Source organism: Myotis daubentonii, chromosome 4, assembly GCF_963259705.1.
Source record: "Myotis daubentonii chromosome 4, mMyoDau2.1, whole genome shotgun sequence".
Lineage (NCBI taxonomy): Eukaryota > Metazoa > Chordata > Mammalia > Chiroptera > Vespertilionidae > Myotis > Myotis daubentonii.
In genome coordinates, this window is record NC_081843.1 from 57,100,210 (window position 1) to 57,121,217 (window position 21,008).

The following is a 21,008-nucleotide window of genomic DNA, read 5'->3' on the forward strand; positions in this document are numbered from 1 at the left end:
CACCTGGTTCCTGGAAGAGCAGCCTTAAAATGCTGAGCGGCTGCCATTTCCATCTGCCTGCTGAGGCCTGCGAAGGTGCCATGTGGCTGCCAGTTGGCAGGACATGGGGGATGCTTTTGCCTTTGGGGCCAGCCAGGCCTGCCTGAGGACACAGCTCTCAAATACGGGCCCCGTGAGTACGAACAGGAGCATTATCCCACCGGTGGGCTTATCAATCAGCATCTGTCCACTTTAGGTTGCTGAGTACAACGGCACTAATGAGGCAAATTGCAGTGCTCAGTTCACTTTAGGACAGAATACACGCGTTGGAGAAACTATTGTGCTTTAAAATTCAGCAACAATTTGTCACAATGAAAAGAAAAATGAGACGGCAGTGCCAAGAAGGCTCAATCCTTCATGCTACCAAATGAGCTGTGACAAATGTGCATGAGAAGGACAGAGAGCCAGAAATCAAAATGCTGCCTAGCTGAAACCTCGCAAGCCTGTCATTAAATGTTCATCTTTATTTTGGGTTCAGCTAATGGGTGGCAACCGACTTGCAAATTATAGGCAGTTCCTCTTCTATACCAAAATGTGTTCTTAAAAAAATGGCTTTGCAAAACATATGGTTGTAAAGTGCTCCTTATTTTCTGGTAGAAACTATTATAATGGGGGGAGGGGGATGAAGATGAGGGAGGATGTGTGAACTATTCATCACTAAATCACACAGTATATCATCAGTTCGAGGCAACAATAACAATCAGCCTCTATCTGTGGTTCTCACACTGACACAGGGAGCCAAGGGTTCTGTTAGAAATACTTTGGGGCCACAGGAGGGGTTCAGGGGAGGCATAGGGGGTGGGGCCTTGGGATCTATATTACTACTGCAATCAGAAGCACTCAGGTGCTTTTTACCGAACTAGTCTATGGTTCTGCATCATTTGAAAGAGAAAATTATGTTGTAAGGGTTTGGATTTCAGAGTTTAAGAGATTGAAGATCTTCTGACTTAGGCATTGTAAACTCTTTTGAGGTTCTCCTCCCCAGCAAAATAAAATAGGAGAAAAGAATGACAGCATCCTCCTGGGCCGCCTGGTGACAAAGCCCAGGACAACCTGCGCCCTCAACATGTGTTATTCTGCCTTAAATACTCATAAGGAATTTGTGTTCTCTGTAACATAACTTGTTTGCTATAACACAAATCATATTGAAACTTACTTAAAATTAAGTAAAACAATTCTCTAAGAAGTTGTACCAAGTTGATGTTGAGGTTGAAAACATCCCTTGGCAGACCAATGTGTGCCTCAGGGGAGTAAGAGGTGAATCACAGTCCCGAAGACCTGGGTTTGAGATTCAGATGTGCTTCTTACTGTGCAGCTTTGGATAAGTAATTTAACCTATGGGATCCTTTTAGCTCAAATATTATTAAATATTATAATTTTTTAAAATATATTTTATTGATTTTTTACAGAGAAGAAGGGAGAGGGACAGAGAGTTAGAAACGTCGATGAGAGAGAAACATCGATCAGCTGCCTCCTGCACACTCCCTACTGGGGATGGGCCCGCAGCCAACGTACATGCCCTTGACCGGAATCAAACCTGGGACCCTTGAGTCCGCAGGCCGATGCTCTATCCACTGAGCCAAGCTGGTTAGGGCTAAATATTATAATTTTAATCTCTATCATTAAGCTCAGAGAAATAACACAAGTCTGGGCCTGCTGGAGTTTTTTGTCATTATTGTTGGTGTTTTGCAAGCAGGGGTGGGGATCACTTCCCTCCTTTTCCACATGGGCTGCCTTGCAGAAGAGAGAAGGAAAAAAAAAAGACAGCCTGAAGGGTGTGTGTGAAAGCAGACAATAATCCTCTGATTATTGGGGGCGGGGGGAGGTGGACTTTGGGGGACAACCATGTGCCTTGCCCTTGTAGCTTTCTGACACCATTTGACAGAACATCTTCTATACTGTCCTCTGTCTCAGCTTCCCTGCACAGACATAAAGATGAAGATGAAACACTGGAGACAAAAACTTCTCTAAAGAATGTAATAGTAGAAGAGGGAAAATTGAAACGCACGAGGAGATAAGTAGTGGATGGGCACACACAGAGGCACACACACATTACGTAAAACTTGACTTCTGACTTGAAGGAAGAATATCTTCTTATATAGGAATCAATACACCTCATTATTTCCTTCACCCACACTTAATCTTTGTGATGATAACCTACTTAGATGCCAATTCAGAGAGGCTCATGAACTGATTTTTCAGTTTACTGAGTCAACACAGAACCAAGTTCTATATTCTGGTGTAATATTAAGTCTTGTTTATTGAAAGAAAAAGCAAATTTCACCTTGGAGTTAGACTCTCTTTTCAGGTTTGCTGTGCTGACCCATATACGGTGACTCATACACCAAATGTATGATGAATGCTGGTATTTGGGCACAATGCTTTCTGAAATTTTAATTCAGGGCTGTTCACATTTTTGTGAGAGTAAGGTTCATTTAGAATCTAACCTCTTGCTTAGCATTTAGCTTTGATCTCTAGATGCATATTTGAATTAAAAGTTAATAGCTGGTCGATACAGAAAAATCAAGGCAAACTATTGCAAAATGAAGACCTAAAAGAAAGTTAATCTTCTCACTTTATTAATAGATAAGAGGAAGTTAGCTCAAGTGGGAAAACGATGAAGATGAGATAATCAATAAGAATCTGAAACACCAATGAAATAAAATATGTTATCAATGTAATTAATTTCCTTCTGAAGAGCTACGCTTTGATATTTGATTACTTATTGCTTTTCAGGTGAAATACATCTATGAAAACTTTCATTTATTATATATGAACTAGAGGCCTGGTGCCTGAAATCTGTGCACAGGTAGGGTCCCTAGGCCTGGCCGGCGATCAGGGCCTATCTGTGGGGCGACCAGTGGGGCGATTGGAGGGCCCCCACTGGCACCCGCCTTGGCTGGCTTTGGGCCTGAGGGCTGGGGGCAGCTCCTACGTTGAGCATCTTCCCCCTGGTGGTGAGTGCGTATCATAGTGACTGGTCGTTCCACCGGTCATTCTGCTGTTTGGTCAATTTGCGTATTAGGCTTTTATTATATAGGACAGAAACCCACACAGGGAACTTGTACTGGAATCTTTAGTTCAGATTCAGTTTGCTTCCAATCAGATTCTGTAGCTCTTGTTAAAACTCCATTTGAGTGAGAGGGCACGTCCTGTTTTGTTCATCATCATATCCTTAAGTGTATAGGATAATGCCTAACACAGAGTAGGCACTGAATAAATATCTTGAGAATGAATTCTGATAAACCCCAGACCAGCTGTCAATATTCTAACAGGCACATTTCTAAAATATTGAGGCATTTTAAAGTATTTTTTTAATCTAGCAAAATTGATATCTTAAAGAATACTATAAGCATTATGAGTATGGAGATGCAATTTGCCTGGTGGCTTATGATAGCTATATTTTGATCCAAATAAGCCCAATCAATCTTTATATCTTTTAAAAAATAAAATCTTTACATGTTTTAAAAATTCAGCCTGCAATATTTTAGCAGGCTGAATTTTCTAAAATTGAGGTACCACAAGTATATTCGGGCAGTGTGTGTGAACATTGTGGTCATATGCAGAGAAAGCAAATTGAGAAGATAGTGGGCACACTGGCCACAGTTCCCATGTTTGTAAAAGACACTGTTAGAGTTAATAGTGGTAAACCATTTGTGAAGCCAAAACTAGCCTTTCGTCTCTTATGTAGGCCAAGTCCTTAGGACTTGAATAAATTCCAGGAACTGTTATTTTCAAGTCTTGTTGCTCAGTGTAGTCATAGTATTAAAAAAGCAAACAAGATTTCAGTTGGATCTAAGATAACTATAAAAGTACAGTTTAACATTCTGTGGTATCTTCTCTACTAGGAAGAAAGCCTAATTTTTTTGGTATTCTAATTACAGTGAGTTTAAACCTGCCACTGTATGCAGAGTTTACTAACAACCTTAGTACTACAGTCAGTGTTAATTTGCAGCTGAAGAAATTGATCAGAACACAGGACATTTATTCTAAATAAAACATTGTTTTGGAATGTGCCCAACTTACCTAAGAAAGTGATTACATCTCCATCAAGCTTTTAAGAGATTATTAAAGTCTCAATTGAATGCTAGGATTTGCATTTTCATTTCCTCACATGAAAATTAATTTTGTCTCATTATGAATACCTTGCGCACTGGCTTGAAGATGTCTATAATTTCCCCACTGGAAAAGTTCATCACGAATCCTTGTACTGGTTCTTGGTCCCCAAAGTGAGGCTTCCCATTCACCACAAAGAGCAAACCTGTGACGAGATATTCCATCAACTGCTCTTTAAAATATGAATAAGACTGGCCTTCAAAGACATGCAAGTACATTTACACAAACAATAAATACTGGGTCAATCTGGTCCCTACAACTGGCAACCAAAGTGTAAAATAAAATACTTAGCCAATGTCTCCTTCTGAGCAATAATAAGATCAGGTTATGAGAATAACCTCCTTGTAATAGGAAAATCAGATAAAGTTAGGCCTGTTCCACATAGGAAGTCAGTAGAACTCAGAAATACATAGATGATATATATAGACATAGATATAAATATAGATATTGATATAGAGATAGATGTAGATATAGGACATAAAAATATATACTGCATAAACTGGAGGCTGCTTGGGAAGACAGTAGCCATAAAAATATAGGTATGGACACATATAGATATCACAGGCATCTTAAATAGGTATTGGGAAGAGTCAGGTTATTTAAGCAAATCATTTTAGAGTATCAGATCTTTAAAAAATTATGTAATATCTGCTATAGTTAAGAGAAGAATTAGAGGAAAATATGCTAAGAAAGTAAGTTATAGTATAGGGAGAAGAATGGTTTGAAAATGTGAGATGCATATTTCAGATGACCAAAGATATGTATTTTTCATAATTTAAAAAAATAAACCATTTTATTTTTATTAACTCAATGAATACTCTTTGTAGGAAAATTATATTTCTTAGTATAGTAGTGCTTATCCAAAATAATAGAAATTATGATGCTTCAGTTAAATAAGTACTTCAGATGATTGAAAACTACATTTTCAAAGAATTAAAATATACACAACACTAAACCACTCTTGATGATATTTTTATCTTTCTTTAAGGATTTCAGAATGGGTTCTTTAGCATATTACAGTAAAAAAATCAACATTGTTAAAATCAAATACTTTTGTGCAATATTGTAAAGAGAATTCCAATTGTAATACGTGTCATCTTTGGCTTAGATTCTGTTTTTAATCAGAATCAGATTTCCTCTCATCTTCTCCCCTGATGCTTTTCTCTTCATATTTGATTTGTTTTTATTCACTAGACACTTGATCATCCTCTTTATTAGGTCAATGGTCTTGCCAAATTTATTCTTTAACCATAAGGTAAAAATGAAAATGAAACTGTCTCTTGTAAGGGTATTAATGAGAGTCTTTTATCACTTTTTATTATTTATTCCGTGGGGAAGCCAGACTTGCTCCTTACCCGGCCACCCAAGTCCCTTTATGTCATGTCCTACATAAACTGGAGGCTGCTTGGGAAGACAGTAGCTATATGCAACTTTAAAAGCATAAGAAATACAAAAATTTTAGTGATACTTGTAAATAGTCAATGCTACTTTAATATAGATATATTTAATAAAACTTATGGCAAAAATTATATATACATTTAGAAATTAATGTCCTTTCAAAATGTTCAGTAAGTACTTATTATTTAAGGAAATATTATGCTAAGTTATCTTGTAGTATGAAGCAAGACGATCTTATTTTATGAGTTTGGATAATTTTTTTCTGGTTTCCTTCAAGTCATCTATTTTGCAAATGAGAAAATATTTCCAGATTTTATTGGTCATTCCTCCTAGCATTTAGACATAAGCCTCAATTTACATATTTATCTTTATTAAAAAAATTGGTCACCTCTTTTAAAAAAATGTCAGAGGTATTCTGAGTACTGATTTTATCAGGCGTATATCATCTGTTGATGATGTGTGAAGCCATATATTAATCATTTACTAACTAGAACAGGTGATCATAATTAAGGAAAAATAAAAATCAACATTTGGGAAAAAAATTTAACCCATTACAAACAATAAAATCTTAGAGTTTTTCATTAGTTTCATATAAAACTTCAGTTGAAACTGATTTACAACAAACTAACAGTTTTAAAATTATCTTACGATCTAATATATAAGGTATCTTCAATCCCTTAAGAAAAAAATTATAAAAAGAGCATGTGAAGCTTAGACAAATACTTTTTAAGAACGAAGTATAGTATGACAAAACACAAAAATAAATTAAGGTGAAATACCTGGTATATATGAAATTGCAAATACATTTCTTCCAAATGATGCATGCTTAATCTCTCGCACAAATTCTTTGGTGTCAGTTTTAAAACACTGGATCCGACCATTTTCCCTGTCTGCCACACATAATTGACCCAAATGAGGCACAAGGGCCAAGCTGTGAGGAACAGTAAACTGGCCTGGTTTGGGATTGCTCCCTGAAGATTCTACAAAACATAGAAAAACATCAGATATATAATTTGTAATAGCACCAAAAGTCTGACTCTATAGTTTTGTTTTCCATATTCATGACAGCAAACCATTAAATATCTGGAACTAGGGGGGAAATAGGGTAAAGCAGTTATACATTTATTCCATTAATATCTCTTACCCACAAACACATTAGATATTTACTCTCTATTTGGACAAAATTTGGGGGTAGAAGTATTCTTTTTGCTCATACGATGTAGGTGTGTGTGTGTGTGTGTGCGCGCGCGCGTGCACAAGCCAGGTAGATGCATATAGAGGCCCTGTTTTCTCTACTACAGGGGACAATGGCATCCTAAAGGACGTGAGGGGTACCAATCTCCTGTTCCTAGTGATACTGGCTAAGAATTACAATTAGAGTTTTATTGGGTACCTTCTCCCCACTGTGTGATGAACTTTCCACTTGGAGAAAACTGCACAATCCGACTGTTGCAGTAACCATCTGACACAAAGACGGCTCCGGTGTCTGGATCCACGGCCACATCGGTGGGCTGACAGAAGTGATTCTGGTCGCTGCCTGGTTGCATGCTCCTTCCCAGGATTAGCAGAGGGCCTGCCTCACTGTTCGGATCCAGTTTGAACACCTTTTTCAAAAGGAACAACAGCCTCACTGCATGGTTATTACTGACACACACCCACATGGCCAGGAACACTTGCACAGGCAATTGGAGTGTAAGCTCCCAGAGACTTGTTCAAAACAAGGTACTTTTTAAAAACTGGAAATCATCTGGTCCGATTCCTTCATTTGATAAGTGAGGACACAGAGATTAATTGGTTTGCTCAAGGTCATCCAGGTAACTAGCAGTGAATGAAGAGTAGTACAAGGATGTCCTGTTCCATCCATACCTATTCCATGCACTTCCTTATCTTTCCTTAGCTAACAATGCTCTCCAGATGATACACGAGCAATAAACGTTTACCGAGATAATGTTTGAAGACCCTGGGAGCTAGTCTTCTGAGTTCTAGCATTTCCACCCCCACCCCTAATTTCCCTAGTTCTTTGCTGCCTACTCTAAAAACAGGTATCAAATGTGAACTTTGCTTCTAAGGGAAAAAACTTATGACGATTCTGTGAATGAAATACTACTTCTTTTAAAAAGGACAGAATTTTGATGTTTAATACATAAACATGTATGTACCAGAGACATAGCTTCAATTTATTGAAGATTAGGAAAAGAATAGAAAACACAAGGGATGAAATAGAACTAAGACCCGAGGACAGAGAAAAGCAAAGAAAATGTGGAAGCAAAGAAGGAGGATGTCCCTAAGGTTCCTGCCAATTCAAAGGAGAAAGGTGACTTGAGCATTTACGAGTAGCTCTTCCTAGCACTAACTTCTAAGAGAAATATTTGAGATGGGGCTGGTCCTTTTTCTTGTTATAAACTAACTGGGTCACAGGAAAGACACAGGTAAGGCAGAGCATTCTGAAAGCATAACTTCATGAACTTCTACTTGAATAACTGCCAAATGGAAGATAAATTACCTGATGCAGAGCCACGTCAGTGACCCAGTAATTTCCATCTTTATCCACACTCAAGCCATGTGGCAAGTAAAACCTGCAAAATAAGAATAACTGTCTTAAATATCGGTTAATTTCCAAAGCAAGTGTACCATGAATGTTTTGGTAATTAACCTATAAAGGCAATAAAAATTAATAAATTGATAAATGTATACCAGCATTACAATAGAAAAGACCAAAATGAAATGTTAAATGAAAATACTTGTATAAAAAGAGATATCCTTATGACAAATCTTAAGCAGTAGTTAATCATTTTAAAATGTATATATAAATAAATTACAAATATTTATTGTAAAGTATGGTATGTTAAATAATACAAATAACATCAATTTAAAAACAAGTTCTAAGATCATAAATATTATCATCTTAGAAATGTGCATAAACAAATTTGTCTAGAGAAATAGAAGTGGATTTATATGGTTTGAATCATTTAAATATACTGCAAGATAATATAATTCTGTAGTAATATAGGACATCAATATATGACTCAAAACCTTTAAGAGTGCCTACTAAAGACAGTAATCCCCCCAAAAACAACAACAACAAACAAACAAACAACAAAAACAACTTCCAGCAGACATGGGCTGAGCCCATCCAAGCAAAGTGAAGTGGTGTGCCAGATAATCATTAGAGAAGGCTAATCTATTTAACAATCAATTGGGATGATCTGGGTAAGTGAATTGTAAACTAATGTAGACAGAAGCTCACAGGCTTAAGGAACTGGGACAGAATTAACAAACACATGGACAATATCTTAATATGGTGTGGTCAAAAGACATCGGGCAATCTCCAAGCTACGTTTGTCAGCTTCTGGCCTCAGCATCATGCTGGCACTACACATTTTTTTCATGAGCCAAGGCTGTGATATTGATTAATTCACTGAACTAGATCTCTCTTTTGGTGACTGAATGTGAGAGCTATGATATGCTTCTGACCTAATACCCCACTGTGGGCCAACTTCATTTAGCAGCCATTGCTCTGCCTCCTGTTTAATTCCTTTCTGGAATGAGAATACTTCTGATTGATGGGTGGAGCAGCAAGGAGACAGGTTCAGACGCACTGAGTGGGGGAGCTGGCATTAAAATTTGTTCCCCGACTCACAATCTTAGAATCCTATACAAATCTAATTCCTGCCACCTCCAGAAGCAGCTGCATTCGAAGTGGTGGCTCCCTGCCTTTCAAAGAAGCTGGCTCTCCCTGTGCCCAAGCAGATGGAGAGGGTACAGTTCCTGAAGATGCCAGTTCAAATGGTTGAGGACGCTCTGTAAGCAGGTCACCTTTCTTTCCACGGCCATAAAGTGTCAGCCAACTTTTTTTATTTTGGCTGCTAAATGCCATCCAGGAATAAGATCAAACAATGAGTGGCTTTCAAAGCCAAATTACCCATGCATGCTAAGGAAATATAAAAAGGACATTTGTTCAGTCTTCACTTGGAGATGGAAAGACAAATGCCTTTTTCCTTAACAGTATTTACTTGATGAGTTTGGTTATATAACTTTTCTGCTAAATAATTTTTTAAAAAATCTTCAGATGTAGCTGAGCACAACTCCATTACTTATGTGTATCAAGCCTGACTACCTATGAGAATGACCTGGGGAGTTTTAAAAGTATGTTGATGTCCAGGCCTCATCCAGACTATATGTGAATCTATTTTTTTAAGCTCCCAGGTGATTTTAATATTCAGGCAGGGTTTAGAATATGCTACTTAGAAATTGAAAGATGAGATGGCCCTATTAGTCTCCTGCTTTTTTGTTGTTAATCCTCACCCGAGGATATTTTTCCCATTGATTTTTAGAGCGAGTAGAAGGTAAGGGGAGACACAGAGAGAGAGAAACATCAATATGAGAGAGACACATCGATTGGTGCCTCCCACAGGCGCCCCAACTGGGAAGCCTACAACCGAGATATGTGAGTGTCTTTCACCGGAATCAAACCCACAACCCTTCAGTCTGAGGGTCGACACTATAACTACTGAGCCAAACTTGGTAGAACTGCCTCCTGCTTTCTTAAGCAATGCTTTCTCACCACTACTATGCAACATACTCTTCCCAAGACCCGATCCAATGATGCACTTTGTACCCAACACTATATGTAGTACACGCCTTAGTAACAACATAAGTACTTTAACTCACAGATTTTTCCCACTGGATTGGAGTACTGCAGCAGTATTTGGATCGATGACAAGAATAGTGTCTTCTTCAATTGGCCCAAGTCCTCTTTGCTGGTAAACAAACTGGCTGTCAAAAGAGCTTTAAGAAAAGCATTAGAATAAAAACTAAATAAACCAAGTCAATGAACTTGAGAATGCAGACTATTTACTTGAGATTCCAAATTCAGAATAAAAAGAAGAGCTCAGATGTATCTGACTTCACTCTGTCCTGGAAGTTTCAGCATCCTCGGTTATACACACATCAGCAGCCTGCAGAGCTGGGCCGCTCAGAATGGCCATGGCGCAGCAGCATGGGAGCTGCCTGGAGATGCAAGGTCTCAGATCCCACTGAATCTGAACCTGCAGCTTCACACCATCCCCATGTGATTCATAGGCACAAGGGTTTGAGGAACACTACCTATAACTCTTAAAGTAACTAATATTTTTTAAAAGGTTTAATAGTTATTTTCTTTCAAATTACAAAAGAAACCATAGTTTACTTTAATTTTCTCTGTGATGATAAGGAAAATATAAATGATAGCAGGAAGGGTAGTGATAAAAAATAGGTTGCTATTGTACTAGCCACAGATACAACATACACATCAAATGAAAAAAATCTGAATGACATTAAATATTTATGGAGACATATTTGTATTTGGAAAACCAACAGACTAGACTGCTCAAATCTACCATACAACTGTCGATTAGTTGGTTGGTATTTTTATGGAACTTATGTAGAGTCCCAGTGGAACAAAAATTTCAAAATATAATCTGTTGCTATTAAGAATATACATCACACAATTATGTGAGCATCTTGACTGTTACAGTCTTTTGGGTATATTTTTCCTGAAAGATAACAATAAGTCCCTGAGGTAGTTCTTATTAATGACCCATTCAATTAAGTACAAAATATTGATTCAGCTTTGTCAACCTGAAACTGAAGTAATACCGGTTACATATGCCATTATGTGTGGTTAAAACCACACAACGATATATAGAAAAATATACATAGGTTTGTGAAGTGGAAGTGACATCACTAACAGAACAGGTTTTATAAGATATTCATGGGATCATTATGAAATTGAAACGTGACATTTTATTAGTAGTGCACAAGGTGTTATTAAATCAGGAAAGTCTGGTGAAGGGCAAACTTGAACTCTCTCTCTCTTTTACTACTGAGCGATACCAAAGAGTTGACGCTACATCTGAAAGTATTCGCAATATGAATTTTTATACTAAAGACATCGTCACTAATTTTCTAGAAAACAAAGGTACCAGGCTCAGTCATCAATGATGTTTTCTTCCCAACTTGACCATGAGATTGGATAACATCAGTAACATCAGTTCAGCATATCTGAGACTTGCAGTATGCTGTAAGTTTCACATTCGTGTGTAATAGGATGAAGTCTCTTCATTTATTGTCTCTTATAGTGTAAGTCTTATATTATTCATTATTTAGAAATTCCAGTGCTTTACAATGACACAATGACAATCTAAATTATGTGAGAATTATGCTTTCCCTGACTGTAAGAAGTTAAAAATCTGTTTTCCCTTTTTCTTAAATTGAAATTTTAAGAGAATTGTAGGCTCACATGCTGCTGTAAGAAATAACACAGAGTGATTCCTTGTACACTTTACCCAGTAGCATTTTGTACAACTATAGTACACTATCATAACCACAAGACTGATCCTGATAAAAATCAACTGGTTATATTTAGATTTCCCTTTTATATTTCCTAATTTTTTTTATTCTTGCAGTTTATTTGCTTGGGCATGGAATATACTAGTATATTACTAGTCCCCACATAGGAGTTAGTAATATGGAAAGTTGCCATATCTTCATAATTCTCACCAAGTGCTATCACTGCACATGTAGACAGTGATCTGACCCACTACTGACAGGTAGTAATAGTGCAGCCCAATTGTATATCCCGATAAACCGGGAGCAGATCAGACCTCAGCATACCTAGTGTCACCTCTTATTTGTAAAATGTCAAACCGAACAAGAAGCCTGATATATTTTCTTGTTCACGATTTCCTCAAGAAATTGGTTGCAATAATTCTGGAAGACAACTACCCCTTTGGTTTGTCTTGTCATTCACTTAAATATTCACCATCAGTCCTAAATCTCTGGTCTTAGGGTCCTACTATTTTAGGAAATAACATTCGTACAACTTATAGATGGGGAGAAAATACAAAGGAGACCCCCTTCCTCAGGAATAGATACTGAACTCTTAACTTAAAATTATTTTTATAGCTCCAGCTTATTTCTCCTGCACTCAAATATTTCAAAATGTAAACTTTAACTCCCTGGAAGCCATGTCTCTCAGAGTTAAGAACCTGAAATGTTGAACTTGGCTTCCAAAAAACCAAGCTCTGGTAAGGAAGAAATATAAATAACCCAGACCCACATCCTATGTCAGTCAGATTGAATGAAACTGTTGTAGCTGATGAATAGGCAGGAGAAAAACATCCTTTAGCAATGACACTGTTGCGTACTGCCCACAAATATAGGAAAAAATGTATCAAGTCATTGATGCGTTGCTGTCATAAACACAATTTGTGTGTGGGCATCTCTATGCATAATCTAGAAATGTCAAATTTCTAGTGGTGGTAATAAATAGTAGCTAACTCATATGAGGATCATCCCCTTTCATTTTATTATTCACTTGGTGGTGGTGTTATAGTAAATTGTGAAATAGCAAATGAAGGAACCAAGAAAAAAAAAGTAACAAAACTAAATAAGCTACTGAATAAATAAAGCAGGTATTTTTAATAAAAAATTGGATACACAGATCCAATTTATCAGATCTCTCAATTTATCAAGATATTCTTCTCAGTATCATATTACAACGTAACAACAATTTAGTTTGTGTGCTTTTTTAGGACTCCTGGTTACCACACATTACCCCCTGTCATTAGTGTGTACAGAGGGCATTTTATGTGATGCTGAAGACTAGCCACTTTTCCTACAGTACACAGCAGGGGTCCTCAAACTGCGGCCCGCAGGCCACATGCGGCCCGCCGAAAACATTTATCCGGCCCGCCGGGTGTTTTTGCTGCCACTGCCTGTTGCTGAATTTGTTCATAGTTTTTTTAAAACTATAGTCCGGCCCTCCAACGGTCTGAGGGACAGTGAACTGGCCCCCTGTTTAAAAAGTTTGAGGACCCCTGGTATACAGCCTTATGATCATTATTCATGGTATTATAATTCTGCTATATCCATTAAGAATCTCAGTGACTAGGTAAGTTCTTGAATTTACTGTTTAGAGAATCTGTTCATTTAAAGACCACCTCCCAAAACAGAGAAAAAAATGCAAAGTAAACATGACAAAACAAAAACCAAAGATGACATTCTACTTATATCAGCATCATTTAAATATATCAATTTACTTCAGAAACGTAAAAAGCAAATAATAAAACTCTAGAATTCTTAAGAAGATTACAGCTTTAAAGAAATTAACCACAACACAACAGGCCTGACCGTTACATTAAAAGTCTTTTGTGATACCCTTTAACAGACGGCCATATGTTTAAACTGGAACATTCAGTCACTCAAATGATTGGTGGGCCAGTCCTAATCCCTTCACTTGGGATGCTAGGAGCTTCATGTAACTAACAGTTGGCCCCTGGTAGCTACACAGGGCAAGTAAGAAAATAACTTGATATTTCTTTAAATGAGAAAAATCTCTCCCTCTCTCTCACACACACACAATCTCACACACACACACACGCACAGAAAATCTGTCAAATAAACGAGTTTATAAGCTCTGTTGTAATTCACAGAAAGGTAACCACTGAATAGCTCACAAATGGATGTCAACCTACAGAGCTGCCTACAGGGTTGCTATAGCAAAGTGCTTTTTGGTGTTCTAAAGCAGCTAGCCCGGGTTATATGTTGCAGAGAAGTCTTTATTTCAACCACACTGAACTTTTTACAGGAAATAATAATACCCTGCAGGTTTCACAGTGCCTGGAGCGCTGATGATCTTTGTTTGCGTCTTAGAAAAAGCACTCAGCTGAAAAGACTGAACTGTGGCCTGTGGGCTGGAATTCATCAGTTCTTTATTTTAGCAGTTTGAATCCCCCACTAATGATTTTGCACATTAGCAGCTAATCAAACAGTTTAGATAAGGCCGAGAAGAAATGCTCTGCTGTGGTCACACAGAGAAAGAAGTAGAGTAAGGAGAAAATAAACTTCTGTGCCATCAATCCAAATTAAGGGAAACAAAATAAATAATAGCAATTGAAGAGAGAAATAAAATATAATGTAATTATATAAATTAAGAAGCTGGAGAAGGAGCCATAGATTTTCAAGTGAGAATTTAAATGGAAATGTACCCTGAATGTTAGGAAAGCAAAGACATACCATACAAAGGCTAGAGGTTTTAAATGGGATATAATTTGATACTATGTTAAAAACACTTACGTCTGAATATATACACATTGCAAAAAATCCTTGTGGGGAGAGAATGTGGGCTGAGAAAGAAACCAGCATGACTATTTGGTGCTCTGATGGAGTTAGCACGAGCGATGTCCCAGACAGGAATGAAAAAAAACAAAGGATGAGGTATCATGGCACTGGGCTCTGGGCAGTTAGGGCACTTGGGGATGAGTCACTTAGCACTGGTTTTTGTTACTCAACAGAATAAGGCACCTATTAAAGGCCTTATTTTTTGGACTAGGGAACTTGAGAGTTAGAGAGTGCAAATGTCTTGATGCAGGTCTCAGGGCTAGGAAATGATAACCAAGATTCAAACCCAGGTCGCCGGTCTTTACAAAAGGAAAAAGTGGTCTTCTCTTACTGGGAATGTCCTCTATTAAATGTAATGTAAATGTGGGAGACATGAAAGAAGTTACCTAACTAAGAAGAATGAGAGGAAGGGGTGTAAAACCGGAAGAAAGTGGCTAGAGGAAAATGGGAAATGGCAATCTGAGAAAGAAGGGTAGGAAATAGAAACGTTTTTGTAGATTCCTTACAATTTTCTCTTAGATAGTAAGGTACTACGGCACAATTAATTCTTAAGGTATGAAAGAATTTGCAGATGTAGATGCAGAACCTCAACCTGATGTCTTTTTAAAAATATATATTTTATTGATTTTTTACAGAGAGGAAGGGAGAGATATAGAGAGTTGGAAACATCGATGAGAGAGAAACAATGATCAGCTGCCTCTTGCACACCTCCTACTGGGGATGTGCTGGCAACCAAGGTATATGCCCTTGACCGGAATCAAACCTGAGACCATTCAGTCCGCAGGCCAACACTCTATCCACTGAGCCAAGCTGGTTAGGGCTCAACCTGATATCTTAAATGAGTCACCAGAAAACTAGTGAGGCAAATCTTGAACGGAGTTTCCTGAAAGTTAGGAAGCAGATAGATTTCTGAAATAATTGATTTCGTCAAAATTCTTCCCCTGACCGGTCTGGCTCAGTGGATAGAGCATTGGCCTGTCGATAGAATGGTCCCAGGTTCGATTCCAGTCAAGGGCATTTACCTTGGTTGCGGGCACATCCCCAGTGGGGGGTGTGCAGGAGGCAGCTGATTGATGTTTCTCTCACATCGATGTTTCTAACTCTCTATCCCTCTCCCTTCCTCTCTGTAAAAAAATCAATAAAATATATTTTTAAAAATTCTATAAACATTGATGAAGAGAAGGACTGTGAGCTATGTTGGGGGCAAGTGGAAGAAGATTCCAAAAAAAACTACATCTCTAAGAACAACATTTGTTTAACCAACCATTTGACAATTCAAATTTTATAAACAGCATTTATGAAGATATGACAGGCATGCTCATCCAGCAGATCTAATACAAACAAGGCTGGGAGGGATAGCTCACTCTCTGGTTAATTAAGAATAAAATGCTATCTGAAAACTGAAGCAATGCTAAATCTACTGAAGTGAGGTGTAATTGGAATAAAGTCTTGCATTTAAAAAACACTTTATGAGTACAAATTTCCAGTAAAAACGTGAGCACAGTTTATAAAATATATTTGGAGATCTTAGCATAGTACAAGTTCAACACAAGGCAACAAGGTGGTGATATTCTTGCTGAAGAAAAGTGAATACGATCGTTTTATACTGACAGATACCTAGAATACACATCAAGGAAAGTAACTGTATTGCTGAGCAGATACTACATGAGGTGTGGTGGCCACTTCTCAACCAAACCCTTTAAAAGGCTTGGAAACCAGAGCACTTTCAGATGGAAGTAACATGTCAGCATGAAGCCTGGGAGAGGGCCTGGGGGTATTTAGTCTGCAGAAGACAAGGCTGCCTTCAAATAGGCAAATAACTGCCCTGGGTAAAGGGGAGTAACCCATTCTGCATCAGGCTGTCAGGAGGTGGGGTTAGGGACTCAGATTTGAGATGAACATAATGAAGACCTTTATGACATCTGGATGAGTCCCATAATTGAAGAGTAAGTCTCATCTCTAGGGAATTTCTTGGCACGGAAATAATTCTAGCACCGGCCGACGGCAGAAGATTTTGTAAAGAGATGTCTGCATTGGGCAGGGAGCTGGAGATGAGCTATTCATGGTATTACTACAATTCTGGCCGATATGTGCCATTCTGGGTGCCCAATGTCTACGGCACTATTTTGTGCTAATGAAACCTCATTTTTTCTTTAGTTGACCCAATATTTTGAGTTTCTCTCTCAGCCCATTATTTTTCGATGATGTCAACTCTACTCTCACATTCCAGGAATAGAACAACAGCAAAACAAAAAAACTAAGGCTAAGCCAAAGAGTGGATTTCATTCCTCTACCCACAAAGACTGGTTCAGGGATGTGGGAGACATGACCTCAGTCAGACTGAAGAATGCTAAAAGACTCAATTTAAGAATTTTCTATTGAGTTATCAGGGACATAGACTATATCTTCACTGTAACTAGAATGATAATGGATTCTCAGGGCCTAAGAAAAGAGCCAATCAGGAGAAAGTGTGTTAAAAAACAGATTCCATTGATACTGCTTGGGCCATCATACCCTTGAAGTTTTCATTTATGCAAACAAATATCTTCTTTTCCTAAGCTACTGTGTGTTGGGTGTTCTCTCTTATTGGTAAAGAAAGACTCGCAAGTGATATAACTCCCAAGTTCTCTTTCAACTCCACGTGAAGAAATAATAAAAGATACAAAGGAAGCAACTTTTAACACCAAAATTAGGGGTAAAACCCATGGTTAGATTAGTGATGTGAGTTCTGCACAGTACTTTGACGATAGCTGGATAAATAAAAGAAAGGCCAAGAAGTGAGTCTTTGACTGTGGGGCTGTTTTTAAGACAGAAACCCAGGAAGAGCTATTACTGAGCCAGGAGCTACCCAGCTCCTATTGGGAAGCATTTAAACATTAAAGAGCTCTAGCTGCTATGCTGCCCTAACACCAGGGCAGACAAGAGGACCTTTAAAATTTCATTACATCCTGCTGGGAATAGGTCTTTCCTATTTTAGCTGGAAGAAGCTTCTTAAAGTAGCCATATTGAAGTAAGAGACATAGAGTGGAAGGAAAATGGAAATCAAATTGAGAAAGGGAGTGAAAATCATCTTTCAGGATGTTAAGTGGTTTATTATTATTATTACTAGAGGCTCAGTGCACAAAATTAATGCACTGGCAGGGTCCCTAGTGGCTGGCAATGGCCAATGGGTACTCCCTCCCTTCCCCTAGCCAGCTCCACCCCCTGGTCGAACTCCCGGTTGAGGGGACAATTTTTTTGCATACTATGCTTTTATTAGATAGGATTTTGGTTGCTATGCTTATTCAGCATGGTTAAGTAGAAGAGTAAGAGCGGATCAGGAATACTGGGTAAGAATGAAGGGTAATAGTACAGGCAGATGGTGTGATGATGTCAAAGGAGCTTTGGGTAACAAGTATAATTAGAGATTATTATTAACTCCAAGCACGGTCTGATACTTAAAGAATAACCATCTAAAAATTAGGGGACACAGAGTGTATAGAGTACTTAGTTTGGCTGAAAGCAAGCCTTGGCCTTATGGAACCTACAATTTTGTGAGCATGAGGAATATCAGGATAGAAAAGACTCCAAGAAAAATTAATGTAGGATTTATCACTACTCTATCCAAGCAGTGGTAGCAACAAGAATGCAATTTCCACACCATCTTAAATTTCCATTGTCTCCACCAGCCCATCATAAATTCTACAGGAAAGTGCTTTTTTTCTTTGTACAGTTCTTGGATACTTAACGAGGGAGAAGAAAAACTATGTACTCCATATATTTTATAGAATGTGACTTGTGTATGTAGGAAGGGTGATCGAAGAACAGAGCTCACAAATCCAAATCTATTTTTCTAAAAAAAGGAAAAGCAACGAACAGAGCAATCCACTTCTAATTCCCCTCATGAATAATAAAGCAGACAGTTGTTGAAAGCAGAGAGCTGAATGCTGGAAGAGAATTTCCTCACCAGCACGACTGCAAAGGGTGCTAGAGGCCAACTGGTAATACAGGAGAGGCAGAAGGCACGAGGGATAACAAGTATTCTCACACCTGAAGATAGAGATGAAGAAGAAAGAAGAAACAAAGGTGTAATGAATTGAACCAGCACATCTGCTCTGAGGAAGTCTTGCGTTTTAGGCACCACCACTTTGTTGGTGCCATGCATGAGGGTACAGACACCAGGGCGTTGGCAGTGACACTGGAATCTCTTTACACATGACACTGGGTATGCAGATGAAAGCTAGATGCCAGGAAAAAGCAGTTTTTCAGTTCAAGCCATATAAGTCACAGAAAATGTTCTTATGTGGTTCTTGTTTCAGAGCCTCGTGTCATCTCCTGCCCAGAGCTCCTTTTACTGACCCCCTTTTCCTAATAAGCTAGTCCAGCCTCTGCTGTTTACTTGGAATCAATATAACATTAAAATGGAAAACTGGGCTTTGTCCAACTCATCTTTAGCCAGCTGAGACAGCATCAATGGGAGGAAATGATGCCGCAATTTTCTTCTCTGATAAAATGAGGCTAGAAATCCATGCAGAAAACGTGGCAATATTCATTAAAATGAAGAATATGCTACAATGAATAGTAATAGTTTGCCTTTAAAAGTACTTGTTAAAATACCATTAGATGTTCAATAATGACTAAGATGATGTATGAGAGATGCACGAATAGGAATATTGAGAACGATTGTTTCTTTTGAACTCTGAAGTGATCTCTTTCTCCGATTCCATTCTCAAGTGTGACAACTGGAAAGGACAATTAAACAGGAACAAAGAGACCAATCTATTCTGAAATGCTGATTGAATTCCACCTTCAATGGTACAAAGAAAGCTATAGACATGTGTTTGTGACACAGCAGGTTTAGCATGAGTGTAATCAACATCTCTGAAAGCGAGGGAAAAGAACAACTGAAGTACACATGTGGATCCCCAATGTTCCGGATCCTACACATGTACTCTTGAAAGGAGAAGACTGATCCACCTAATTGATAAGATATTTTAAAATGTACCTTCTTGTGTAAATGTATGATAAAACAAATTAATAAATGGATATTCATTACTCGGTAGCTTTAAAATAACCAGCTAAATTTTGGAGCAATCTTTTAAAAAAATTATGTAAATGTGTTTACACCCCTGTTAATAGGCAGCATCTCAAAATGGGTACCGAGTATTCCTACGCGTGTGGTGGCCAAACTGCTCCAGCCACAGTCTCTAGACTCTAGCCTAGAGGCTACTTGTTATCACTGATGAGGCGCAATCCAAGAGAAAGGGCAAGTTCAGTGGCCTTAGAACAGGCTGCACCCAGTATCAGGAAATGACAAAGTGCTGTATTATAGTCAAAAAATAACTTTTCACACACTTCCCTTAAAGTCTTAGAATTCCTCAGCCAATATCTTAACTGCTTTCAGTATTATTCTCCTTAGAATTGTAAAGGCAAGCTTAAAGGGAGCAAAACATGGTAGGTAGGCAGAATGTTATTGCCTTCTTTTCATAAACTAGTTGATAAAATGACTACTTTGTTTTAAAATGCACTAGAGTTCTGCTCTGTTACTTGTCACAGTCATACAATAAAAGAACAAATATATTTTGCTCACAGAAATCAAGTTCAAAAAAAACCTTGAAAGTTCTCTCAGCACTATCCCTAGTGTAATGAAAAGTGATGCATGCTCTTTTTATTTTCATTTACTCTTTGAAGGAAAAATCTTACTTACTTTACATCCCAGACATGGTCACCTCTGTGGAAAATCACCAGGTTATTCTTAGGGTCCACAGCCACTCCAGAAACCTGGCCTGGTAACAAGTATACTCCAGGCCAGTCCAGCGCCTCTTCTACATGGAAATCTAAAAAACAAATCCGTACATTTAGTGTAAACAAGAAAGCTAGTACAACCTCATGGAGATTCACATTGCTTATAAGAAACTCATGCAGTAACGTCACTAGATGCAAAGAAAGAAAGAAATCAAGCCGTGCTCTATATGACATACCACATGCACATGCCAAATAGCTTCTGGAGCTATGAATCGGGTAAACGACTGTGAACTGTTTGGGAATTACATGCTCTCTTCTCCTGTTGATAAGATGCCTATAAAACCTGCTTGCCCTTAAATCAGTAAGAACAACTGTGAGATCACCTTCTTATTAAGATTCTTATTTTAATCAGTATCTTTGGAAAATGTGGCCAACACGGATGGCATAATTTTAATATAAAGCTTTTAAATGTTGTAATTAAATGCGAAACATGGCCAATAAAGCATCTCTCTCTCTCTCTCTCTCTCTCTCTCTCTCTCTCTCTCTCTCTCTCTCTCTCCTCTTGTGTA

The 21,008-nt window shown here is 38.1% G+C and overlaps 1 protein-coding gene across 14 annotated transcripts in view; it reads right to left on the reverse strand.

Moving 5' to 3' along the window:
• PAM (peptidylglycine alpha-amidating monooxygenase) overlaps window positions 1–21,008 on the reverse strand; it is a 277,571-nt gene that overhangs the window by 14,411 nt on the left and 242,152 nt on the right. For all 14 annotated transcript variants that reach the window (XM_059694004.1, XM_059694017.1, XM_059694016.1 and 11 more), the window contains 6 exons: window positions 20,402–20,531; window positions 10,225–10,341; window positions 8,057–8,129; window positions 6,947–7,157; window positions 6,333–6,533; window positions 4,185–4,300 (listed from right to left, as the gene is read on the reverse strand). In XM_059694004.1, the coding sequence (XP_059549987.1) occupies window positions 4,185–4,300; window positions 6,333–6,533; window positions 6,947–7,157; window positions 8,057–8,129; window positions 10,225–10,341; window positions 20,402–20,531 (848 nt within the window). The remainder of the gene's footprint in view (window positions 1–4,184; window positions 4,301–6,332; window positions 6,534–6,946; window positions 7,158–8,056; window positions 8,130–10,224; window positions 10,342–20,401; window positions 20,532–21,008) is intronic.